This window comes from Lycium barbarum, chromosome 4 (assembly GCF_019175385.1).
Source record: "Lycium barbarum isolate Lr01 chromosome 4, ASM1917538v2, whole genome shotgun sequence".
NCBI lineage: Eukaryota > Viridiplantae > Streptophyta > Magnoliopsida > Solanales > Solanaceae > Lycium > Lycium barbarum.
The window spans coordinates 8856727-8869612 of NC_083340.1; the positions used below are offsets into that span (position 1 = coordinate 8856727).

The window sequence follows — 12886 nt, forward strand, 5'->3', positions numbered from 1 at the left end:
GCGACTTTTTTGTGGCGACTAAAAAGACTTTTTTTTTAAGCGCTGGGCTGTTGGGCCGGCCAGTCTTGGCATTATTTTGGGCCGACCGGCCATTTTTTGGCATTATTTTAGGCTGAACGGATACCTAGTGGGATTAAGCCCAAACAGTGGTTAAATGTGGGATTAGTTTGGCTGAGAGGATACACAATGTCATTTTCCCTAATTTTTATCCCTCAATTCGCTGGTCTTTAGTAGGCGTTTGGCCATCAATTTTCAAACCATGGTTTCTAACCAGCGTTTGGTCATTAATTTTCAGTCATGATTTGAAACCTGATTTGAAACCATGGTTTGAACCCAAATCATCCAAAAAGCATGGTTTGGGGTTTGAAACCATGGTTTCAACTTTTTTAAATACAAAATTTAACTCATAAGTTAATAGTTTGAAAAAAAAAGATTCATAAGTTGGTAAATATTTTTGACAATTACCCCCATCAATCATTTACCAATCTCATTAACTTCCACCAACCTTTAATTTATGTGGGAAGATTATATTAAATAGTAGTTACATTACTATTCATGTTAAATTTTCAATTTTATTGAAGTAAAGTTTGATTAATTGATGTTGCATTTTTTAGAAAAGCCTTCTAGTAGTGTACTAATTTTGTTATAAAGTATGATTTGCTCATTTGGTAAGATTGTATAAGAATTGAGAATGTTTTGATAGTTTTCACAACTTGTGGGGTTTTTATGTCTATAAGAGAAAATACAACTTAAAATATCCAAATTGTATGTCCAAAGATGGTTTCAAACCATGTCCAAACGGGGTTAATTTTTGTCCCTACTTCTCATTTAATGAAAATTTATAGGCTAAAGTACATTTTTCGCATCAGAGATTCTGGGTTCGATTCCCAGCAGAATCGAAAATAATAATAATTTCACAAGGCATAGGTTATTCGGGCGAAGTTATATAGAACCTGTGCCTTATCCGACAAAGGTTCGGGGAAATGAAGTTGTGCCTTAATTTCGCAACTATGCCTATAGGCATAGATTTTATGTAGTTTTCATAAAAACCTTTGCCATGTCCAGCATAGTATCTATGTAACTACATAGCGAATAGGCATAGCTTCATATGAACTTATGCCTTGAGGCATAGGTTCTATGTAATTTCATAGAAACCTTTGCTGTATCCGGCATAGTTTTTATGTAACTACATAGCGAATAGGCATTCGTATGAACTTATGCCTTACATAAAAAAAAATTGACTGAGCGGGAGTTCAAACGTAGAATCTCGGGATATTTTTGGCCACTTTTTTAAGTAAAGGCCAAAAATTAAAGACCAGCAATTTGAGGGGGGAAAATTAAAGACCAGCGCCTTTTAAGGGAAATCGTGCAAATTACTGAGACCTTTGGGCAATTCGCAGGAATGGCCCTATTTTGAGGGGGCAATTCGCAGAATTGCCCTTCTTTTGGGGTGGTCTTTAAATTTTGCCCCTCATATTTGAAATCTTTAACTTTTGCCCTTCGATGTAATCCCATGGGTTCCAGGTTCGAACCCCCACACAGTCAAAAAATTTTAAAAAAATTCGCAAGGCAGAGTTTAAATTCGCTATGCCATCACCGGCATACACTTGTGAAGGAATTACCAAAGTTATGCTGGACCCGACATACTTATGCCTTATGGGCAGACTTGGCATAAGTATGCCGGGTCCGGCATAACTTTGGTAATTCCTTCACAAGTTTATGCCGGATCCGGCATAAAAGTTTGCCCATTAAAAGTATGCCCCCAACGGCATAAACTTGTTAAGGAATTACCAAACTTATGCCGGTCCCGTCATACTTATGCCTTATAGGCAAACTTGGCATAGGTATGCCGGGTCTGGCATAACTTTGGTAATTCCTTCACAAGTTTATGCCGGGTCCGGCATCAAAGTTTGTCCATTAAAAGTATGCCCCTACCGGATGAGGGTACCTAGGAAGAATTTCATTGTCCTCCTTTCAATATTATTACAGAACTAAAAGGCTTCATGGTAAAAACTTTGTGCGTGACCTCTTCCACTCATCGTCATGCAAATGTTGTCAACAATTATCATAGTGTTAATACTCATGAAAAACTAGGCTTAGATATAATGGAACAAAATCACGACAACTACTCTTTTCTAACACTACCCCATAATATATTAACAAGAGCAGTTATAATATATCCAATACAGGAAATGTAGCAAAGAAAGTCTTTAGGCCACATTGACACAAAAACCACTTGAATTTTAATAGAGAATTTTGATGTCACAAAATCTGTAAAAAGTTGACATGAGATCTCAAAGTTATGCCGGACCCGGCATAAACTTATGAAGGAATTACCAAAGTTATGCCGAACCCAGCATACTTATGCCAAGTCTGCCCATAAGGCATGAGTATGCCGGGTCCGGCATAACTTTGGTAATTCCTTCATAAGTTTATGCCGGGTCCGGCATACACGCGACCCAAACCTTGGCTTGCAGCTTTCTTTTTTAATTTATGCTTGAGCGGGGGTTCGAACTCAGAACCTCATGATTTCTGCGTGAACGCTCAGTGTTGCAATGCGAAGGGCAAAAATTAAAGACCGGCAATATGAGATGCATAATTTAAAGACCACAAATATGAGGGGCAAAATTTAAAGACCACCCCAAAAGAAGGGAAATCCGCGCAAAAAAAATGATTTTGGGGTGGTCTTTAATTTTTATCCATTAAATTGGTGGTCTTTAATTTTTGTCCTTTCGCTACAACCTCTTGGTTTCGAGTTCGAACCCCTGCTCAATCAAAAATTTTTTTTAAAAAAATCGTAAGGTAGAGTTTGGATTAGCAAGGTAAAGATTCGGCAGAATTTTGCCTGCATTCAGGCTTAACGTAGAGTTTGCATTTAAACTCTGCCTGATGAGGCAGAGTTTTGCCTTATACCTGCAGGCAAAACTCTGCCTTAAGGCCTAACTTTACTACAAAATTTTGCCTTGCAAAATTATCTTTTTTTTTTTTTTTTTTTTACTGAGCCGAAGTTCGAACCCAAACCTCATGGTATTAGGCGAAATAGACAAAATTAAAGACCACCAATTTGAGAGCCAAAAATTAAAGACCAGTGCATTTGCAGGCCACACCGCACAAAAAATTTGAGACATTTCATATAAAGGCCCCTAGTCAAGCAAAACCTTCCTCACCTCACCCCAAAGAAAACAGAAAAAAAGATCAAGTCAAATCTCTCTATAACCGCATCGCTGAGTCTGAAATTTTTTGGATGCTATAGAGAATGGGCAAAATCTCTACAGATATTCTATTTTTATAAAGATGGTTAATTATTATATTACTAAAAAAAGAAAATAATTGTTATAGGGAGGGGGGGGGGGGAGGGGATTTTACAAAAAGCGTATTGTTATGAAGATAGTTGTTGCTGTTATAAGTAAAAAAAGCGAGAAGTAAAATATGATATAAAAGATCGGTTCCGAAAAAAGTTAGCTACCATAGAGGGATGCTACTATATGCGGATGCTGTTAAAGAGAAGTATGTAGTTTTAAAAAAATTGTTGAAAGAAAAGAGACACCAATTTGAGAATTGAGTGATAATTCATTGCAGAATTGCTAATTTGTATTTTAAAATGAGCAAAAGTTCGATCTTCACCAGATAATTTCTTAAATGATTGACAAAAAAAGACACCAATTTGAAAATTGTGTGATATCTAATTGGTATGACTTCTTTCATTTAAAGATGTAAAAGATCGAATCTTCACAGAAATATGACATTTATTTTTAGTACACTTTTGCTATAAGCTTTGCTTTTAAAAAATATATCTTCTGATTGACACCTAAATTTTGAGCTACACTTTTTCTTTATTTTATAACTGTGGTGTCCGGTCCAGCTTATGCACACCTTGATTAATTTCACAAGGTACTTGCTACTTTTCACGAACACAAATACGGGATAACTCTATCCACCAAGAACTGAACTGAGTAGCTACACTTCTTATACATCCATTTACAGGAAAATAAATAATATTTGCCAGTTTCCGTTATTTCCCCCCTCTCCCTCCCCATGTTGCACAACATAAATCATGTATCGCCACCACTACCATTGCTATTGGCTGTTGCAACAAACCAAATGCGTGTCCAAAACTGGAAATGAAAGAAAAGTTATTTACTACTTTAACTCAAGAATGTAGAGTGTGTGTGTGAGTGTGATGATACGCTACAAGATATACAGCAGAATGTGAAATCAGAACAGCTGAAAGTAAAAACTAAAGAATGATTTTGCTTATGTGTGTTGATGATATGTACATATATACGCACACGCGAATCGGCCCTGAGAAAGGGAAAACGTGGCTTAAAAAAATCAGAGCATCTATTTAGTCCTCCTACCTTAAGATGTAGTCACGTTATGCTAGCTCATCACATTTCAATCCCAAATATTAGTCAACTGCTCTTGTTTTATTAAATCAAATTGATCAACATTTGGTACAAGTCTTGACGCTGATATATCTAGCATCAGATGCCCAGTGTAATTCTACAAGAGGGGTATGAGAAGGGTAGGATGTATGCAGACATTACCCTTACCTTTGTGAGGTAGAGAGGATGTTTCTGATAGTCTCTCGGCTCAAAAGAAGTGAAATCAAAGCAGGTCCGAAAAGAAAATAATGACAGCAGAATAGCAAGATGAACAAAGGTGCCTCCTTGACTATTATGAACTTGGATGGGAAAATGTCAAATTACCTTTGGGACCCCGGTTAAAAGGAGCATGTGCACTATGTGTGAGGATGGCTATATATAGAAGGGTAACTATTCCATTAGGGTTATGCTATGAAGTTGTCTCTTTATTTTCTTAGTTGCTTAGGTTAATTCTGGAACCTCCCTCCCTTCTTCCTTTTTATATTTTTCTTTCCTTGGAAGATTTGATTACTAATTTGGAGATGAACTCTCATAATTGTACGTGTCATTCGAACTATCAATCTCCATACAATATGGGTTCGTTATATTGACCCACTGAAATTGTAAGGCAAGTATACTAAATCTACTTAATTGGCAACGCCAGCTATAACATAAGCATGCCTTATGTTTCACAAAATAATCTACCTGAACGGCTTAATATATTTACAAGAGATTAGAACTACAGACTGCGGGGCGGAAAATACAGACCGACATAAGATGTCTACCAAATTCAAGATTAGGAACATTTTCCACATCATAGAGACATACAGACAGAGTCATAACGAGTTACGGTAGCTCAGAAAAAATCAACATGACAATATTGCAACATATATAACCTGTACCCGAGTCTCACCTCATTCTCCAAAACCAAAAATTGGAAGCATGTACTACTATAATCCCCTGAATAAGGCAAATATACTCAGCAGCGTATGGCAACAAAGAAGATTTCTTAGAACCAATGCACTCTAACAAGGTACTAGTTCAAACTTTCTGATAATGAATGCAAAAATAACCCTTAGTTGTGTGTGTTGCAATCATAAGGAAACAAGACTTAGTACTACATATCCATGTTGATGGAAATTGAGCATAATTGAACATATACAAAGATTGAGTTTGCATTCAGGAAACCTAACCAAAGCCTTTAGAAGAGAGAAAGAAGCCACTGAGATAATAGCTACAAATAACTGAATCTCTTATTTACCAAACACTTCCAGATATATCCATGTTTGATTGTTACAAACAGGAGCAAACAAACACAACATTATCCCATTAGAAAGCTGCTGCACTTATTTTACCAGTAAAGGCTGTTGAAATTTTATTAGACAAATCCCTAAAAACTTCAAGAAACTCAACATTCAGCTTAAAGTATCATCCACAAGATTCCCAGCAAACATGTTTGTATAAGAGAATGAGATGATTTTCACTGTGTTAATTATGGAATAACAAAAGTTCCTGAAGAGAGGTCCTGTTTTTTATAGCAGTGCAATTAATTTGTTGTAACAATACCATAAGTGCTTAATCATGCTCAATAACAAATAAAATTTTCAAAAGAAACCAATCTTCTATTTTAAGTACTCACATCACAACACATTATGCCTAAACAGAACTAACTAATGCTACCTCAAATACTCAAAAATGCGAGATGACAGATTTTTCCAATACGACATAATCAATAAGCAGATAGCAGCAGAATACTTATGGGAATTATAGTCAGCACGTCAAAAATCAAGCTAAACGAGCAACCGATATCACAAAATCCATGCAGTTACTCAAAATATTCAGCAACAAGTGATTTTTTCCAACAAAACATCTAAGGAGCTATCTGCACACAAGTATTTCTTCATTAATGTTGTGCAAATCTATAGTTCAAATGAGATCAATAACATGATAGTCCACAATAAACTTACTTAACCTTTATCTTATAAGAGCCATTCACTTCCTGAGGAGTCTTAGACTTAGGGATTAACATCCTAAGAACACCATTCTTCATCTCTGCTTGCATAAACTGAGGTTGATATGAATGCGAACAGATGTCAATGTTTGCACTGTAAGTTCTCCCACTGTCTTCATGCATAGACTCCTTTTTTCCTTCACCTTTTATGCTGATATGCCCGTAATTAATCGACACCTTCACATCTTCTTTATCAATACCCGGCATTTCCATTCTCACATACATTCCCTCCTCCATATTCTTGGCCTCGTACGCCCCTCGAGGGCCAGAAATTTGGAAGGGGTTTTCCATGTATATATCACATACACCTTCACAGTAAGTATGAAAAAACACCAACATCATCAGACATTTCTAAATTTGGAATTGAAAAGACTGCGAAAATTGTCCCAGATATAAAATAAATACATAAAATCAGTTCTCTCTGACACATAGTAAGCAATTTCACGCAATACGACAGTACAAGAAATTGCAAACTAAAGATGGTTTAAACACAAAGAACCAAAATACCGCGTTGAAAGGTGGTTCTGCATACATTGATATGTGCACCTGTTCACACTACTCTTTGTTGGCTATAAATATCTGTCCGTTTCCTCATATTTTACTTACGAAAATTCTGGCTGTCTTCTTGCTAGCACTTCGAATAAATTCCGTGAGATTTGCTGTTGCCTGTTGCGTTCTCCGTTCACCGGTGTTAGACATACCGCTACGCTTGTTATTAATTTGTTCTATCCTGGGAGGATATATTCCATAACCTCGATTACATTGTGGGGAACAATTTGCTTAAGGAAACACCGTGAATTCAGTGGGCTTGAATTAGTCCTTTTACATTTATTTTCTGGATTCTGTTCCAGTTATTATCGAATACATATTTCTAACAATAGATACATATAAAATCTAAGGATTTTGGTAGTTCCAGTATGGACATACATTTTAGGAACTACTTCTAAAAGACAAATCTGGGAATGTATATAGTAACTAAGTAGCAAACTTTAATAAACTGCCACGGAGTATAATTACTCCAACTAGTATGTAACCAAAAAGAATATATAAAATAAAGAGGATCAAAATTCTGCAAAATGAAATGGTGCAAAATAGAGAGAATAACGATTATAATACCGCGTTGAATAGGGAACTGCTCAGAGCGGACAAAGGAACCACCACAGGCATTAATGGTGAAGCTTTCTTCATTGGAATCCACAACAGGAACACTACCCGTATAGCTTAAGAAACGAGAAGTTAACGGTGCTCTCGAAGAAGAAGGAGACTTGTTGAGGAAGTTGTAGAGAAGGGTTGATGAAGTGTTCATTCTCCTTAAAGCAGTCCGAAACGCCATTGTTGCAGCACAGTTTCTGCAGTTTTCTTCTTGCTCAAGCTGAAAATAGAGTATTGTTGTAGAATTTTTCTTGACCTTCAAGCCAGGTTCCTCCAATATTCACGCTCAAAATATGATCAGAAGGGGTAAAATAGACTTTATATGTGTTGGTATTTAATTTTTGGCCCTGGACAAACAACTTTGTTGCATAAGTTTGTATTTTCACATTTTTATAATACTCCCTCCATTCCAAAAGACTCTCTTAATTGCTATTTGGACAGTTAAAGGATATTTTTCATATACTTTTTAAAAAATTTAAATTATACACTATTACAACTTATATTTTAAACATATTGACCCACCCGGTATTAACCAAGTAAATTGTGTACGGGTTGAGTTATGACCCCTTTATTTACTAACGCGTTTTGGCGACCCAAACCGGCCATTTGCCACCTCTAGAAAGAAGGCACGAATGCTAGGATAAATAAGGTCACTCTGATCGCTTGCATATCGAATGGTTAATTAGGTGCTCTAAACCTACTCCTTTTTAGCAATTTATGTTGAATACCGATGAGTGCAATCACGGCAACACAGACCAGGTACAGCAGGTATTCTTGAAAGATGATACTTCGATCATGGCATTTTCAATTTCTGTTGGCGACTGCGACAATATGTAGTTAAGGTTTATACAATATCAATACGTGATTCAATGGTCATTAGTTTTATGATAAATAAATGCACTCTAATCACGACAAACACCTTTTTCTAGTATGCATAGCGAAACTAATGTAACGTCTCTAAAAACTATTACTAGTTTAAGTTCCTATTTTCGAATTTTCATCTTCAAATTTGATGAATGAATATCCGTTTAAGTTTCCAAACTCAAATTTTCACTTTCAAATATGATTCATGAGTTTTTGATTGCATTTGACTAGTTAAATTGCGCTGACCCTTTTTTATCTGATAATGCGTCAGTCTTGAGTTCTGTAGCTTAGAAAAACACAAGTTCGAGTGTAAAATGAAAATAATCAAAGTTAAACTAATGTGCCAAGAAAAAACATACATTACGTAATTAGTAGTTAATACACAGTATACTCAACAACTTGAGCTACTCTAAAGAGACAATTACAACCATATTTCGAGTTTTTCTAGCAGGTCATCTTTTATTTTTCACACAGAGATCACTAAAGCCCATCCTAGCTAGAAAAAAAAAAAAAAAAAAAAAAAAAAGGAGGAACATTGAAAGCATCCTCCTCTTCTTCCTCCCCCTTTGGAACCGCCACCTTTAAGTACCCATCCTTCATCTCTGCCTTAATCCTATCCAATTTGTACAACTTCTGAGGAATTTCCATCCTTCCTCTCTTCTTCTGATTCTTTCTCCCCTTCTCCTTTAATTATTTTTTATTTGCATTTATAAAAAAAGTGAATTCAAATTTGGAGACAAAACTAATTCTTTTGCATTCTTTTTAAAGAATTCCACTAACTCAATTCTCTTCTCTACGAAAAGCATTAAAGCAATTAACTTGCCAGTGGTACGATAATACTACCACGCTCACAAGATATACATGACAAAAGAAAATATTGTAGCTGTAAGGTGATGCACAGTGTATTCAACAACTTCAATTGATCCAAAAAGACAATTACAACCGTATTTCCATTTTTTTAGCAGGTCATCGTTTATTTTTCTCACAGAGATCACTAAAGCCCAACCTAGCTAGAACAAAACCAAAGTAGGCACTGAAATCTCACTCAACTTGAACATTGAAAACATCCTTCCTCTCTTCTTCCTTCACCTTCGGCACAGCCACTTTGAGAACCCCATTCTTCATCTCTGCCTTAATCCCATCCAATTTGTACAAATTCGGAGGAATTTCCAGCCTAGTTGAATACCTCCTTCTATACTCTTCATCCTCAGATTCTTTCTCACCTTCTCCTTTAATAATCAGCATGTTCTCCTCAACTGAAACCTTTACGTTCTCCTTGTCAAGCCCAGGCATGTCCATTTTTAAATACAGAGCGTTGTCGTCCTCCTTCACGTCCCATCCTCTCCTTGGTAGGACTCCGGTGCCCATACCACGAGGTGCTGTTGCAAATGGAGAATCCATCATTTGGTCCATCATGTTTAGTAGCTGGCTCACGCTCCTTGGTGGTGAAAATGGATCAAACACATCTGTTTACACCAAAACATCAAACGAGTCAAAGACATATAGTACTACTATACTATTTTTTGGATAGACATGCAAGGTAAAAAATATGAATTTATTAATAAGCCTTAATACAGGCAGGCCCATAAACTAAGTTTTATGAACTCCTCCTGCAACTAAACAACTAATTATGTAATGAATGCAACATCGATATAGTACGGAGAATAACCATACTAAGATCTCATTAATTATTAGATTTGAATCCATAAATTTAATCGTAATACCCGAAAATCTGAAAAATTGAATTTATTAAATTTAAAATGTAGATCCATCACTGCTGGTAGTAGCTAGTTTAACAGAACCGACTAATTATCATACTGGATTACAAATTGGAGTAAAACAGAGATGCGAAGAAGTAGATGAAACAAATTCGTTAAACCGAAAGTCCAAATGAGTTTGAAACAGACAAACCTGAGAAAAAGCATATACTATTGTTAAACTAGAAGTTCAAATGAGTCTGAAAAAAATACAGTAGTAGCAAGTTTAACAGAAGAGACTAATTATTATCATATGCTGGAACACAAATTTGAGTAAAAATCAGATGTAAAAGAGTAGATGACTAACCTGAGAAGAAAGTAGGGAAAGCATCCCTACGGCGAGAGACAGAGCGATCCCGGCGGTCAACGTCAACGGCACGATCATCTTCATCAAAAGCAGTCATCTGAGTGTTAGTATTGAATGATCTGACAACAGAGGGAGCAACACGCCTGCTGAATAGAGTTGAGGCGGCGGCGGCCCTCCTGAGAGCAAGTGAAGTTGCCATTTCTGCTAATCAACGATTGATTACTAACTAGCTTTTGAAGAGAAAGACAGAGCTGAGTTGCTTTGTATTTGCTGGATAAGGTTGAACAAATGCGCGTATAGTGTTTCGCTTTTATATGCTGTAGTAGTGACTTGGAGAAGGGGAGAACAAGGATTCCAGAAATTCATGGAAGCGTCTTGTAGAACGTTCCAGAGTTGTGGTGCTGCCAATTTTATGAAGAACTTTCTAGACGCTAGTAGACATATCCATCCGTTACGGATTTTTTTTCAAATTATTCATTACTATTGTGTCCTAAATTGCTTTTTGGCTAAGCATTTACCAAGTGTCTCCTAAAATATAAATTACACACTGGTTAGTGACTAAGTAATTCATGCTAATTCAGCCAAATTTATTGAAATGAGTTTAATTTTTTGTAAATTGCTTGTAAAGGTTATTTACAAAATCATAAACTAAAAAATGAAGTGATTGCACGTATCTATCTATTTTAATAAAATAGGTATCAATTTTAGGGGTGCTTATCGGGCGGATCGGACGAATTACTCTTAACGGTTCGATTTATCGGTTATCGACTTTTAAATGCAGTAATCTGCTAGCCAACCGATAAGATATCGGTTGGTTCGATATCGGGTTAACAATTATCGGGCGGTGTACTGACTTAGATATAAGAGACAATGAAAATTAAATGTAGTCATAATGAAAATGTCCTAGTTAAAAACTGATTCTACACACTATATGGAAATCATACCCTTATCTACAAGATCTCAGTAAGAGCATCACATTTAGTCTTACCACTAGTGAATTAGCTCGCGCTTTGCGCGATCATTAAAGAAAATTATTTATGACAGAATTTATTGTTGTAATTATTATAAAAAGACTAATATTTATATATTCTTTTGATCAAGTTTATCCCCCATCTCTTTGAGTGAAATCATAGGCTTCCATCCATTTCTTGCACTTATAAAAAGCAAAAGACAGTAAAAAACAAAAAACAAAAAAAAAATCTAGACTTGATGAGAATGTGACAGGAAATGAAGAGACATTGTATCCACTTACATATATAGAAGCATATGCTGAATGATATGACTCATTTTAACTTCTCATTAATTGAAAGAATATTTTCTACCTTCATTTCTTCCGCGTTTTAAATATGGAGGCGTAAAACCTTCATCTTCACAAAATACACTATATACTTTTTCTCAATAATTTCAATAATATAAAAATTCTGATTACAATGCATATGTTTTCTCAATACATGAATTTAGATAATTAATCAAGATAATATGTCTTATATGATAAAAATAATGACATATCTTGTTATGTCATTAGCCATAATTGGATGATATCATGTATCAAATTAAACCAAAAAAATAATAATATGATATTTATCATATTGAACAGTTCAATTTAGAAAAAGAGAGAAAAAATTAAACACAACATATAGTTTTCTTAATATTAATTTAAGAATAAATATAAAAAAAAAAAAACATAAACACAAGAAAGTTTTGTCCCTTTTCATTGTTTTCATCCTTGGTATTATATTCTTTATTCATTCGTTTTTTTTTTATAAATATATTAGAGAATTATTTTATTTCCAGAAGGTATAAGATAAAGGAAAATTAGAGAAGATACTACGCTTAAAATTCTAAATGAAAATAGTGAAAGTATCACTTTTTAATATATTGAAAGAAAAAATTTAAGATAATTTTTAGTTTTTTAATGGTTTATATAATATTGTTAAATCTAAAGGAAACGAAATATAGTCAATTTCAAACAATTAAGGCAAAAACATTAGGAAATAGGCTATTCATTGATAAGATTTAAACTATTTTACAGAGAATTACACAAAATTACCATTTCCCAAAGTGAAAGAGGCGTAGTTAGTTGTTCCAATTCTGATTCAAGTTCTTTCTTCAGAATCTTTAATCATGTCCATACTTTCTAATATATTCCTGCATGGAAATATAATAACAAATATTAGCAATATTAAAAAAAAATATATATATATATATATATATATATATAAAAATTTCCAAGCACAACATGTAAGAACGTTATAGACTATTTGATCACATATTTTCTCCATTCAATTGTAAACCCAAAAATTGTAGATCGAAATTAACTAAGTCTTACATATCTACATATCTGAAGAGGTATTTACATATATACATTTATGTATTTAGCGGGTAAACTTTACTTAAAAAAAAGTGTAGATTTTGAATCTTGCCGCAACTC

General features: G+C 34.8%; 2 protein-coding genes across 2 annotated transcripts; both read right to left on the reverse strand.

Annotated features, from left to right (window-relative positions):
* Window positions 1–6143: 6143 nt before the first annotated feature.
* Window positions 6144–7865, reverse strand: LOC132638157 (heat shock 22 kDa protein, mitochondrial-like). The gene is made up of 2 exons (XM_060355129.1): window positions 7492–7865; window positions 6144–6683 (listed from the first exon to the last, which is right to left on the reverse strand). Exons 1-2 carry the CDS (start codon window positions 7706–7708, stop codon window positions 6328–6330), a joined length of 573 nt encoding a protein of 190 aa, XP_060211112.1. The 5' UTR covers window positions 7709–7865; the 3' UTR covers window positions 6144–6327.
* A 1429-nt stretch (window positions 7866–9294) lies between these two features.
* On the reverse strand, window positions 9295–10780 carry LOC132635107 (small heat shock protein, chloroplastic-like). Its single transcript, XM_060351341.1, has 2 exons — window positions 10456–10780; window positions 9295–9857 (listed from the first exon to the last, which is right to left on the reverse strand). The coding sequence occupies exons 1-2, from the start codon at window positions 10652–10654 to the stop codon at window positions 9433–9435; spliced, it is 624 nt and encodes a 207-aa protein (XP_060207324.1). The 5' UTR covers window positions 10655–10780; the 3' UTR covers window positions 9295–9432.
* Window positions 10781–12886: the final 2106 nt, after the last annotated feature.

Coding starts and splice junctions, on each gene's coding strand:
- LOC132638157 (XM_060355129.1), bottom strand. CDS start 7,708: ATGGCGTTTCGGACTGCTTTAAGGAGAATGAACACTTCATCAACCCTT. Junction 6,684..7,491: donor GCAGTTCCCTATTCAACGCG/GTATTATAATCG, acceptor CTTACTGTGAAG/GTGTATGTGATATATACATG.
- LOC132635107 (XM_060351341.1), bottom strand. CDS start 10,654: ATGGCAACTTCACTTGCTCTCAGGAGGGCCGCCGCCGCCTCAACTCTA. Junction 9,858..10,455: donor TTTCCCTACTTTCTTCTCAG/GTTAGTCATCTA, acceptor TGGTGTAAACAG/ATGTGTTTGATCCATTTTCA.